Below are 14,157 nucleotides of genomic sequence, written 5' to 3' on the forward strand. Positions count from 1 at the left end.
GCAGTTTCGTGGATGCTCACCTTACTAGACCTGGATGGAGGTGGGTGGTCCTTGGACTTCCCACAGGGCAGAGAACCCTGATTGCTTTTTGGGCTGACGAGGTAGGGGGATTTGATTGGGGGAGGGGGAGGGAAAGGGGAGGCGGCGGTGGGGAAGAGACAGAAATCTTAATAAATAAATAAATAAATTTAAAAAAATTAAAAAAAAAATAAAAAAAAAGTATTTGTTGCTCTTCCAGAGGATCTGAGTTTGGTTGCCAGCACCCACATGAGGCAGCTAACAAACACCTCTAACTCCTGATCCAAAACCACTGAAGCTTTGGCCTCTGCAGACCTGCCCACATGTGACATACACTCAAATAACAAGAAAACTGCTGTAGGATAATGGTCTCGTACTTCGTAAAGGTTTGTAACTTGTATTTTAATAAAATATTGATTGGCCAGTACAGTCAGTAAGTATAGATGGGGTGACCAGGCAGGAAGTATATATAGGTGGGGTGACCACAACAGGAGAATTCGGGAAAGAGGAAAGACACAGTCTGCAGTTGTCATCCAGATACAGAGGATGCAAGATGAGAACGCCTCATTGATAAAGGTACCAAGCCATGTGGCTAACATAGACAAGAATAATGGGCCAATTTAAGATGTAATAAACAGTTAATAAGAAGCCTGAGCTAATAGGTCAACCAATTTATAACTAATGAAGACCTCTGTGTGTTTCTTTGGGATTGAACAGCTATGCGACCAGGCGGGTCAGAAATCTCAGCCAACAGAAAATAATTATAAATCTTTTTTTAAAGGAATGGAAGGGTTTTCTGAGCTTTGACTACTAAGAAAGAGGGGAATGCTAACTGAATTCAGAGTAGAGATTGACCCAGCTTGTTAGAATCTCCATAACTTAAATTTAAATTAAACATGACTTAACTTAAAATAAAAATTACTATAATCATTAGCCTTGTTACTTTATTATTCTGTTCCGCCTCCTTTCATTCTTTTTTCTTTCTTGGGGAAAGAGGCTAACATAAAAGGGCAATAAAAAATAACAGTTAACAAAACCACAGCATAAGAAGGACAAGAAGACCACTGTGGGATTTGCAAATAAAAACTGTTCCTTCTTAGGTTTGCTTAACCAGCTCAAATGTTCCTAATGAAGAACTGGCAGGCCACCAACTGCACAATTTTACATCTCCCTGAACTCATGGCTGCCACTTATCTGTAACAGATGCTCCAAAGTTATAATCACAAATGCTAGAGATGGAAAAGAACTATTAGGTCATTTTTCTTGGTTTGATGAGGCCAGGATTGTTCCATAAAACTGGACAATTCCAGTGCTTTACCAAAAAATTTTATATAAATGGGTCATTGCTGTCTTGAGAAAGATGATTCTTCACTCTGGGTACAGAGCTACACAAAAGAATGGTTAGGCCCATTTCTTATGGCAGTTTTCTATTTCTTTGACACCTGGAACTCTCTAGTTACACTGAGAAAGCTTTTGGTTTCTCTAGTTATTAATAATTTAATAGGTTTAAAGGATTTTGTTTTTCTTATGAATTATCACCAGGAAAAATGAAAAAAGTTGATTATTAACAGTTTACTGTACAAGAAGCTATTCTCAATTCTGTGTAAGCAATCCACTGATCTTTTATTATGAAAGACCATCATTCTAAAAATGAGAGTAGTTGATGTCTAAAGAGGCTGAATAACTTGCTGTAGTCACAGAATGAATGAGTGCTAGAGTGGAGCTCAGGTTCAGGCTCTGTTACTGATGGGATATCCTCTTACTAGTCACTAAGTGCGCAGAAACACACATCCTAAGTCTCACATAGATTAATAGCAACAAAGAACATTCTGCAAATTCTCTAAAACAAGATGCACCACAGCCAGGATATGGAGTAAAGGAGTCTGGACAGAATAAAGGAAAGGTCCTGACTTTGTGTGTTGGGTAACCTTGGCTGTCAACTTGAGTACACGTGGAATCAACAAAAATCCAAGCAGCTGGGCACACCTGTGAAGTTTCTTGATTGGATCATTTCAGGTGAGAAGACCAGCCTTAAGTCTAGATCTTCTGAGGTTGGAAGACTTCTACTCCCCTACCCTACCCATCTTAAACCTGTGCCACACCTTAGTGGCAGCCTATGTAAAAGGACATTAAAGAAGAACATTTTTGCTTTTTGGCTGCTTGACCTCTCTCCTCCTCTCACTGGCTTACCTATCCTGCTGCAGAGGTATTCCTTAGCTGATATTAGAATCAAATTCTTTGGTGTTCCAGTGTATACTGAAGTCAGCTGATATGTACAGCCCCATGAACTGAACAACTATTGCATTTTTTGGACTTTCTGTTGGGAAATAGCCACTGTTGTGACTAGTCGGACCACAGCATGAAAGTCGCTCTAATAAACACCCCATAAAAGGAACTGAAAGTTTACTGCAATCAGAACTCCTAGCATGTCATTTATACTGTTTTGTGTATAATTCAACCTGGGTTAAGTGCACAGTTTTTAATAGATTTCTAAATCATTGTATTTCTGTGCTACACATTAGAATCCTCTTTTTTTTATTCTTTCTGCTTGTTTTTTTTTTTTTTTTTGAGACAAGCTTTCTTTGTGTACCCCTGGCTGTTCTGGAACTTGATTTGTAGACCAGGCTGCTCTCAAACTCAGAACTCAGAGATCCGTCTAGGATCTGAGTGCTAGAATTAAAGGCATGTACCAAACAACACCCCCTGGCTAGAAATTCACATTTTAAAAAAATGCTTAAGTGTTTTACATTATGCTGCAGATGAAAAGAATATTAACAACTTGTATTTTGTGTACTGGGAGAACCATATGGGCTGATCAACAGGCCCCTGGAGAGAAACCTGTTGAGAACCACCATTTTCTCTACTCATGCACTGGATGGAAGTCAGGTATATCACAACCAGATGTTTATTAGGAGAGCACTGAATAAGCTCATTATTGCAGTATGGAAACAGAAGATTGTTGCAGAACTGTTTGCACTTCCATCCCACTGCTGTGGCAATAAGAATTCAGAATTAACTTTGTTATTTATTCAATTACAAGAAATAATCAGGAATAGAAATAATCCCTTATATATCACACATATCAGATCCCATACAGGAACTGGGCCCTCTAATATAAGGTAATGATGAAATTGATCAGCTATTGCTAGGAAATGTCCTAGACGCCTCAGAATTTTATAAGAAATACCATATTAATAATAGCAAAGGTTTGAAGGAAGGTTTCCCTATTACTTGGCAACAAGGCAAGTAAATTATAAGAAAATGTCATACTTGTTCTTTATATAAACAGATTCCACTACCTGAAGGAAGTAAGGCAAAGGGTACTCAAAGAAATTAAATGTGGCAGATGGTTATGTTTTGATGTGGGATTCCCCTCTGTATGCTGCAAATAACACTGGTTAATAAAGAAGCTGTTTGGGGCCTGTGATAGGGTAGAGCAGAAGTAGGTGAAAAAAACTAAACTGAATGCTGGGAGAAAGGAGGCAAAGTCAAGAAGCCATGGAGCTGCCGCAGGAGACACATGCAGGAATATTGTTGGTAGACCACGAGCCTCATGGTAAAATATAAAATGGAAATGGGTTAAATTAAGACGTAAAAGCTAGCCAATAAAAAATTAGAGCTAACAGGCCAAGCAGTGATTTAATTAATAAAGTTTCTGTATGGTTATTTTGGGAGTCTGGGCAGCCGGGAAATGAACAAGCGGCCTCCTATTACAATGTTTCATTTTGCAGAGTTTGGAAAAGTAAAGTATGTGCCCCATACCATAAATACTTATTCAGGATTTCAATGGGAAACTGCTTTGAGTTCTGAAAAGACTGATTATGTAATTGCGCATTTATTAGAAGTTATGACCATCATGGAGATATCTGTACAAATTAAGAATGACAGTGCTCCAAAGTGTCTTTAATAAAATGAAACAGTTTTTTGAATATTACAATATAAAGCATATTACAAATATACCACACAATCCCACATGACAAGCAGTTATACAAAGATCTAACTGCACTTCAAAAGATATGCTTAATAAATAGAAGGGGTAATAAAGGTCGCCTAATATAAATTGCACAAATTCTTTATTGATGCTAAAATTTTTAGTACTAATGAAGAAAGACCGACAACTGGGGGGAGACATTAGATAATGGAAAAAACTGCTAAACTAAATTAGTCTGTCTATTTCAAAGATGTGTTGACCTCAGAATGGAAACCAGGATATATGTTACATTGGGAAAGATGTATTACTTTTGTTTGTACAGGAGAGGAAAAGATATGAATATCATGAAAATTGATAAACATTAGATTTGAATAGAAGAGACCCTTTGATTAGAAAAGGCTATAGGTAATCAATCATAGTCATTCCATCTAAATTAACTTAATTAAGATAGAAAGATGTTTATATTTGATCAGTTTCCAAAAAAATGAAATTCCCCAAAGTCTGGGTTGGGGCAAGGTTTTGTTTTTGTCTTTCCAGTAGAATAAAAGCATCCAACTAAAGAATCTGAAGACCACTAGAACAATAAGACATCAGAAGAAGGACAAATCATCCACAGAAAATGTCCCAAGAAAAATAGTAAATTGGTTTAATGGTACAACACAAATCCAACAGGAAAATGTTTCAAAAATCTTTCCAAATGTTTGTTTCTACTGTTCTCAACAGACATATAAGGCAAATAGTCTTTTTGCAGTCTCAAATCAATTAAAATTTAAAGTTGGCTTTAGAACACGTGCACACACTTTCTGTTGTGATATAAATGGTCATATGGAGCCCTAACTAATTCTGGAAAGAGGCTTCATCTAGCTCCTATATATGATTTCCGGCTTGAGTATGAAGCAGACACTTAGGAACTAAGTTTGTGTATTTTGGTTGTACTTAACAGATTGTTATCCTTTAACGTCTCTGAGACTTGCTACATAAGACATTTAAAAAGTTTAAGTTTTCTGCAGTGAGCTGTGACCATTCCTAACAGCAAAAAATTGAAATCTCTAGAAGAATGATGGAGACCCACGATGATTCCACCTGGATGTGATAATGTCACTAAGCTGACAAACGCCACCCAAAGATCAGCTTTGGACTATAAACTGCTCAGAACAGTTTGAAGACAGCTAGCTAAGATCGTCTAGCATCACAGACTACTCCAGTCAGAACTTCAGATAAGCCTTGCACTTTTCCTATCACACTAGACAACAGCCAGCTCTCCCAGGACTTTATCTTTACCTCAATTTTTTTCAGCATCCCCTAAAGATGCCATCACCTCCAGAGAAGAAAGTAAATTTAAGAACATAATGTTCACATTTCCAAGAAGTGGGGTGGGTGGTTTTTGTTTGTTTGATGAATGTTTGTCATCATTTAAGGGGATTGGTTACAAGTTGCTATTGATCACAGTCAGGGAGGAAACTAAAAGGAAATTGGATTCAGGGATTTCATTCTAAAAAGAAAAAGGGTGAGGATACAGAAATGATAAGATAAAAGGGTAGATATTGAATCTACTTTCAAACTAAAAAAGCAACTAATAGTCACACATATTTCATATTGGTATGTATTTTTGCATATCGATACAAATTTAAGGTTATTTTGTTATATTGTATAAATGTTTCTATTCTTGTTTAAGGTATTTTTGTATATTTATTTTATATTTATTTTTGTTATACTATATGCTCTCTATTTTTTGTTTAAGGTATTGTAACTATGCAGCTCATTTAAAAATATAGTATAAAGTAAATCCTTGAAAGCTATTTAGGAAAATTAAAAAAAATACAAGTTAGTTGTTGAAAGGAGTGGTGGGCCGCTTCCCGCCACCCAGCTCCTGGCCATTGGCTAGCTTTACCTGAAATAATTATACAGAAACTGTATTCTTTTAAACACTGCCTGGCCCATTAGTTATAACCTCTTATTGGCTAGCTCTTACATATTGATCTAACCCATTTCTAATATCCGTATTGCCACTTGAGTGTGGCTTACCGGGACGAGTCTAAGGGGCATCCACCTCAGAGAAGAGAGTCATGGCCACTGACCTCACTGCCTTCTTCCCAGCATACTGTTCTGTTTACTCCACCTACCTAATTTTCTGTCCTATTAAAGGGCCAAGGCAGTTTCTTTATTTAACCAATAAAATCAACACAAAACAGAAGACTCTCCCATATCAGTTAGTAGTTAGTCATTATAATAGCCATACTTATAGTCATGTTGGGTATGTTTCCAAAGCCAAGCATAGACATATTTAAAATAGACAGATGGTCTTCAAACACTTCAGAGGCTTACGAAATATGGAATTTAAAACATTTTAATAACGTATGGCTTTGGGGCTGGAGAGATGGCTCAGAGGTTAGGAGCATTGCCTGCTCTTCCAAAGGTCCTGAGTTCAATTCCCAGCAACCACATGGGGGCTCACAGCCATCTGTAATGGGGTCTGATGCCCTCTTCTGGCCTGCAGGCATACACACAGACAGAATATTGTATACATATATATGTATAAATAAATAAATATTAAAAAAATAACATATGGCTTTTCATGACAGTGAGACATCTGCTCCAGACAGCACCAATTTACTTCAAAAGAGAATGATGGACATCAAAAAATTTCCATATGGAATTTGCTTTCATTTGTGGCAAAGTTAGTAACTGGGCAAAGGAACTGTCCTTGCCTCAACTGCTGACAGTTTGCTATCCAAACTGGACAAACAGGATGCAAAAGAAAGCAACTGCCAAAAAATGTTGTCAAGACAAAGTAGAACAGTCCTTCAAAATTCCTGCTTCATAGAAAAGTCTGTCAAATATTCTAGTTCTGTAGGCCAAAGATGGATGCACCAAGGTTGCACAGCAAACTTGGGGTGATTGTCCAGGCAGTCAGAAGTCTCTATTGTTTCTTAGTTTTGGAAGTTGCTTCCTCTGTAATTCCTGTTTAATCAGATAATTCTATATTGTTCTTGGGTCTCTGATGGAACTGAAAGCTAGATAGTTACAGTTTTCTATAGTTTTAATAGAAAGTAAATAAAGTACAAAACTCTGAATTCACCAATATAGGACAGATAATGGAGTATTTGAATTTGAAAATACTAATGGACTGGACATTGTGAATGTATTTCCTACTTAATAATTGTTGCTGCTGTATAGTTTAACGATGTTAGGGTTAAAACTCTTCTGTTTTTAGACAAAAAAGGGAAATGTTTCATAAGAATTGCTTGTACTGCAACCCAGCTGTAACAACAAAACCACCTTGAATCAAGGACAGCGTCAGCAACAGCTGACCAGGATTAGCCATAGAGTTGTTGGAGACTGTGGATGCTGAACAGAAAGGAAAAGGAAGACAGAAAGAGGGGCTGAGGGGAAGATTTCCATGGTTTTGTGAAGAGAAAAATGTAGAGAGTAGGGTCAGCTGATCACCCCTCCACTGTTCCTTAGATTTATTAGTTTTTTAGTTCATTTTCTATCTCTGAGTTTTTATTAACACTAGAACAATTTAGGTGAAGACTATAGAAGATAGCAGGGAATTTATGTGTAACAGAAAGCCTGAACCACTGTTAAAGCTTTTCAGAAGGTAGTGTCCATGACACAAAGTTTGTAAAATATCTAAGTCAAAACATCATGATGAGAGCTACAGAAAGGTCAGCAGTTAAGAGCACTAGATTCTCCTTGAGGGTACCCAGGTTTGATTCTCAGCACACACATTACGGTAGCTCAAAACCATTTGTAATCCTAGTTACAATATACCCTCTTCTGGCCTTCACACCAGATACACATGTAGGCCAATACTCATAAAATAAAAATATAAATAAATCTTTTTTAAAAAATCACTATGTCACTGTAATATAACATGGGAACTAAGAAAGTGATTTCAGAAATGGGTCATCCCTAAAAAGCAAAGGTTTAGTGTTTTATTTCAAGTATTTAAATTTCTATACTGTTAACACATACCTCTACATTCTTTACTTTGTTTATTATGTGAGACTTAAGATCTTATTGATAAGTTTTGTAAATCATGGTATTTATTTTCCTAGGTGAGGAAAGTTTATAATGAATTTTGGTACCCCTCACAATTACCTTTCATTCAAGCATAAAAAAAATCCACACACATTGTTCATACGGTCTCAAAGTTTTAATAATAAAAGGAAATTCTAGCAGCAAACAAACTCCTGTTTTTCTGGAAGTTGCCATCTGAGCTGAGTGGGAAGGTTCCGATAAAAAAAAAATGGATCAACTGTTGCTTAAGAGGTACAAAACAAAACTCATAGTGTTGCTTTCTCAAGGCCTGTCTGTTTCTACAGGGATCCTGGCAAGAGCCTCAGCTACTGCATTTATCCAGGTATTTGCAATGTATTACAGTTCAAAGCAACAGAAAAGAGACATTAACATCTTAAACTACTAGTTGTTGAGGGAAAAATTATTTTAGCTAAGAGAGACTGTGTAATGAAGTAGAGAAGACGATCGTGGGAAGATCAAGCAAGAGAAAATAAGAGTAATATCAGATGACAGATATTACTATAAGTAAGACGATAGAGGTTAAGAAGCCCAAACAAATACAGATTGCTTGGTGTGACATCTTGTGCAGTGTGCAAGCAGCACCAGAAACTTGGGTCTGACAGAACAGCAGAAGCTGTATGTGTGAGTGATAGCTGCTAATTGTAATTAAAACAGTACCACCACTGTAATCAAGAGACATAAGAGACATATTTGTTTTAACAAAAGTTCACAGAGTATAAAGAGAACAATCTAAATATATTAGCAGTTAGAGATTTCAATCTGAAGAACCTACATGATGTCAGGTAAGAAGGAAAATGGCATAAATTATAGTAGTGCTTTGCTGAAATTGACAATTTTATAGAAACTGGTGTCTGATGTGACAAAATATGAATTATCAAAACTCAATGGCAAATCTATGGAAATTCATTATACTATCCTACTTTTATATACATTTGAAAATGCTTACAACAAGTGTTTTCCTTAATAAAAAAATTACATTGTGTGTGTATGTGTGAGAGCCAAAGCATATGCATGAAAAGTAGGGAGACAACTTTATGAACTTGGTTCTCCCTCCACATTTACATGGGCCTAAGGAATGAACTCAGGTCATTAGGTTTCACAAAGAACCTTATGGGGAGGCAACTTTGCCCATCTAGAAGAACTCTGTAACATTTCTAAGATATAGGGTGGTAATAAATGCGAGAAGCAATGGCCTCTTCCCCAGCTGACCTGAATTTTCCTTTGTGCCATGCTAGACAAAATTTGTTCTAGAAAGTAGGAGAAATCAGCTGGCAAGATAATTAGGCTCCCTGTAATAGGGCAATGCACAAAGCTACAGAAACAAATGAGCAGGGGCATTTCAAATGAGTGGAGCCCAAAGCACAAAGGTGAAGACTTACTTCATCTCTAGAACTTCCTCTAAGTGCTTCCTCCTCTCTGCCCGGAGATTGGTGAGGTGTGTCTCCTTCTCTGCTAGGGACTGTTGAGTGGAGGACAGTTTAGCTTTCATGGACTCCAGTTCCTGCTTCACCTTCTCCATGGCCATCAACAGTTCTTCCACCTATGACACGTACAAAAAGGGAAAAGTGAAACACTATTGTCAAATACAGAGAGTGTCGCTGGGCCATGGGCAACTCCTGGGCTGATAAAATGGAAGATACATGATCCTTCTGAAATTTCTAAACTCTTTCTGATCATGTATATATACATCAAGAATAAACGGGAACAGAGATTTATCTCCGAGGTAGGGAGTGTATTCAAAATTCTCAGTTTGTTCCCCAGCAAATCAGCAAACAACAGCACATATCCACCCCACACGAGAGAGAGAGAGAGAGAGAGAGAGAGAGAGAGAGAGAGAGAGAGAGAGAGAGAGAAGATGAATATAGAGTGAGAACTGGTCTCTACACTCAAAGTGATAACACACATGCCCACGCTCATGTACTCTCACAGTAAAGTACTTATTGCACAACTCTAATGACCCCAGAAGACCTGAGTTCAATCCCTTGAATCCACGTAAAGGTGAAAGGAGAGAACTAACTCCACAAAGTTGTCTTCTGACCTGCACTCCCTCTATCACACATACACTACCCCACAACACACAAACACCAATGCACAAAACAACAATTACTTATAGAAGGATCTTATGAAATAAAGGCCAAACTTGAGTACTAGATGCAGCATATGCAGAGAGTAGTTTTATACATTGGAATTAAGTTCTATTGTTAACAGCATTAAAGAGTTCCTTTTTTATATCCAAAAATATATGATCACATAAAAGAGGTACAATGCTTTAAAAAGATCTGGGCAAAAAGAAGCCTTGATAGAAACAAATCTGAAACAAATAAAAACCATGTGCAAGGCCAACAAAAATACAAAATGCTAAAATACAGGGAAAAGAAACACAGAGAGGAAAGGTCTGTATCTCATAAGCTATTTTCATTCATTCTGGTTATTCAAATTTGAATTACCTACATAAAAACTATACAGAGGAAAGCCTGTTATTAACAAACAGTGATCTCACAGGTAAGCACAGAGCACTGATCACAGAAGTTTATAATAGTGTTCATCATGATGATGACCTATCTGTTCAGAAGCAGTAGGTCGAGGAAGGGATTCTGTCATTCATTCACTCCTATACAAACCAATTTTTGTGCTAAAACTGAAAGCTGTTTGGGGAGACAGGCCTATGGTAAGCACACCAGAGCTGTTTGTGGACTCCTTCAAGTGAGTGCCCAGTACAAACCACATCTGCTACTCAACAGCAAGAAAAGGACGTTTGCATGTGTGTACCTGCATTACATGTATATATATATATATATATACACACACACACACACACACACACACACACACACCCAAGGGCTCAAGTCGATCCTTGCTCTAATGGGAGGAACTCACTGGGATATAGTCACATCTGCATATGTCAGGTGAATATATGTAACCCTCAGTTCTCTGGGCACCACTGATAAGAGTTAATTCCATTCTACCCATTCAGTTAGTGTAAACCTTTCTATAACTGAGTAAACATGTGTTCTAACACAAGAAGAGCAAGGTGCATTTGTTATCAGAATTTGTTGCCTTCCCTACACAGATCTCAAAAGTCTCCCAGGCATCTTGTATTGCACCATTCATAGCAAACAACCATATCAGTTTCTTACATACCCTAGAAAGAATCTACATACATACAAGCAAAAGTATATATTAACAGTCAAACCCTCCTCTCCCTACACAAAAGGAAACTATGTATTTCCCTTTACAGCTAAACAATTTTTGGTGAATCTTTTACAAGAATGAAAAATACACGCAGATATACAATAAACGTGGAACTTGAAAAATCTGCTTCAAGTCAATGCATCTTGTTAGCATGTCAATTAATAAACAGAACACTGTCAGCACCTCAAAACCTGCCTCTCTATTCCTTTGAAGAAAAAAAGTATTCTATCATTTTGTTTTTCCAAACTTGATATTCTGCCTGTTAACTTTGCAAATAGAATCATAAAGCATATAATTATTTGGCATTTTCTAAGATTCATGCATGCTGATGGTATGATTATAGTGTTGTAATTTTCCTAACTGCATATTCTACTTTGTGAAAACACAAGGACATACACACTTTATGATGCTTTGATAGGGAATATTTAAATTGAGTGGATCTTAATAAACACAGTTTTCTTTGTTTTTGTTTACATGTGGTTTTTTTTGATAGAATATTATTCATGTTGTAATTACAAGCAGAAAGCTTTTGGAGTTGAGACAGGATAGTACCAAGTCAGACTCAGTCATTTGGGACTTGCTCCTTGGTGGTTAAATCACGTTATTTCCCAGCAGTTCAACGTCCATGTTTAGAGCAATGAATGCTGGGAAAGGCAGCCCCTAGGAATAGTCCGTCGGTTTGCTGAATTGGTAACTGGAGCATAGTGATAGCTTAATCTTCACCAAATGAGGCCAGGGTCAAATTTCCTTTCTTCTCCCCCCTCTCCCCAGACAGAGTTTCTCTGTAGCTTTGGAGTCTGTCCTGAAACTCGCTTTATAGACAAGGCTGGCTTCGAACTCCCTCTGCCTTCTGAGAGCTGGGATTAAAGGCGTGCGCCACCATTGCCCGCCCTTCAGCTTAATGTTACTTTTGTGTACATTAATGATTCCCAAGTACGCTCACTGGTCTGTATGACCTCAGTCATGAATTCATTCCTTCAGCCACTTCCTCGTCCCTCGGGTCAGCCACGTCCTTGTCCCTCGGTTCGGCCACATCCTCGTCCCTTGGGTTGGCCGTGTCCTCGTCCCTCAGGTCAGCTGTGTCCTCGTCCTTTGAGTTGTCCGTGTCCTCGTCCCTCAGGTCTACACAGCAAGTCTGCAGCACCTCACTCCAGCTGTTTCTTCTGTTCTTCTGCTTCGCGATCTCTTCCTTGTATTTCTTCTTCTTTTCAAGAAACCAAAGGTAGACCTGCTTATCTGTCAAGCTAAATTCAAAGGACAGAGAAAAACAGTCTTGCACGGTGGGACCTTTTCTTAGTTTAAATTTTGCCCACAGAGTGTCCAGGAGCGGCTTGCTGACTGGCTTCTTGGGACTCATGCCTTCGTTTTCCTGCTGGGCTTGTTTTTTTTGTTTCCCTTTCAGCCTCTTTCTCTGTTCTCTGTTCCGTTTTGTTTTCCTCTGTCCTTTCTCTTTGCTCCTGCAGAATCGTTCCCATTGCTGTCGCAGGAGGTGTGTGACTTGTTTGCTTCTTTTCATGAGATTCCAACTTTTCGGTTTTGTGATCTTCTTGATGGCCAGAATTTTGCTCATGATGTGAGTATGCTTTCAGATCAGATCCTCTAGGCTCTGAATCAATAAAAAGATTGTTTCAGCTCACAGTTCTGGAAGGCAAAGATCAGAAGGCTCCCAAAGGACGTCCTTGTCTCTGGAAAGTACCGAAGTCTTGTGTGACTGGACTGTCCTACATGTGGTTTTTGAGAGAGGGTTTCTCTGTCTAGCATTGGTTGTCCGGGAATTCACTCAACAAAAACAGGCTGGCTTGAACTTGGGAGATCCACCTGCCTCTGTCTCCTGAGTGCTGGAATTAAAGGTGTGTGCCACCACTAACCAACAATAAACGTGATCTTATTTCTTACAAGTATGGAGTGTTTTGTGCCCTGTATAAAAGTCTGTCTACATCAAAGTCATATGATTATTCTATCTTTATAAACTCTTGATTATTTCACGTTTAGATTTATAAAACACACACACTGATTTCTGCATACACTATTAACTGTATGAGCATGTGAATCTAATTTACTTAACAACATTAACAGCAGAAAAAAATTAAGGTCATAGTTTAAATTTTAACAATTCCCATCTACTTTTAGAAAAGATAAGAAATTATGTAAAGATAACTACACAAAGTAGGAAATAATAATAGTCCTTCACCGCACACAATTGTCTTCAAATGTCAGAACTGAGAATTGTGAAATGTTTTGTTTATAGAAAGACTAGGTCCTATGTGTATTTTCCAGAATAAACAGCAAAACAGACATCTCTTACCCATGGTTCTGCTTTTCATAGTCTCAGCTACCTGTAGTATGACAATATCAAATGGAAAACCCAGAAATAAACAACTCATAACTTTTCTAAAGAGAGTGATAAAATCTCACACCCCTTCCTCTCTCCAGCTGACTGTGAATTACTGCTTGTCTATTATTTGTGTCTGCTGTCTGCCTTCAGGTCATGCAGCAGCAGCCTCAGGGATCAAGTACACTGACTTGCTCTCAAAGTGCTTGTGCTCTAGTAATGTTTATTTTTACTTAATAATGGCTTTAAAGTACAAAGCAGTGTTGACAAAAAAAAAAAAAGATGTAAAGTGTTCCCTTTCAATGAGAAGTATAGTAAGAAATGTTGAGAAAGAGGCCATATCTACATAACTTGTAATACAGTAGGTCATTCTAATGAGTTTATCATTTTTATTCTCTCGCTGTGCCTAATTCATAAATAAGACTTTACCATATGCATTCAGTATGGCTTGCAGTTCAGGCATACATTAAAAACAAGTGTGTAGGAGAAGACTATCATAGTTATCACTGAACAGCTTACATGTAGTCATTTCACTGTACCCCCACCAAGTTCCTAAAAAATAGCAGCATTCGGGATTTGTCTTCTATCTTTCATGCCTACTCCCTTTTTGAGACAGTTTGATGCTGGCCTGAAAAATCAG

The 14,157-nt window shown here is 37.8% G+C and overlaps 1 protein-coding gene across 11 annotated transcripts in view; it reads right to left on the reverse strand.

The window, feature by feature from the left end:
• Erc1 (ELKS/RAB6-interacting/CAST family member 1) overlaps positions 1-14,157 on the reverse strand; it is a 351,181-nt gene that overhangs the window by 143,099 nt on the left and 193,925 nt on the right. For all 11 annotated transcript variants that reach the window (XM_050148588.1, XM_050148589.1, XM_050148584.1 and 8 more), the window contains one exon: positions 9,373-9,533. In XM_050148588.1, the coding sequence (XP_050004545.1) occupies positions 9,373-9,533 (161 nt within the window). The remainder of the gene's footprint in view (positions 1-9,372; positions 9,534-14,157) is intronic.

This window comes from Alexandromys fortis, unplaced genomic scaffold (assembly GCF_014885135.2).
Source record: "Alexandromys fortis isolate MF-2015 unplaced genomic scaffold, M_Fortis_MF-2015_v1.1 scaffold_59, whole genome shotgun sequence".
Taxonomy (NCBI): domain Eukaryota; kingdom Metazoa; phylum Chordata; class Mammalia; order Rodentia; family Cricetidae; genus Alexandromys; species Alexandromys fortis.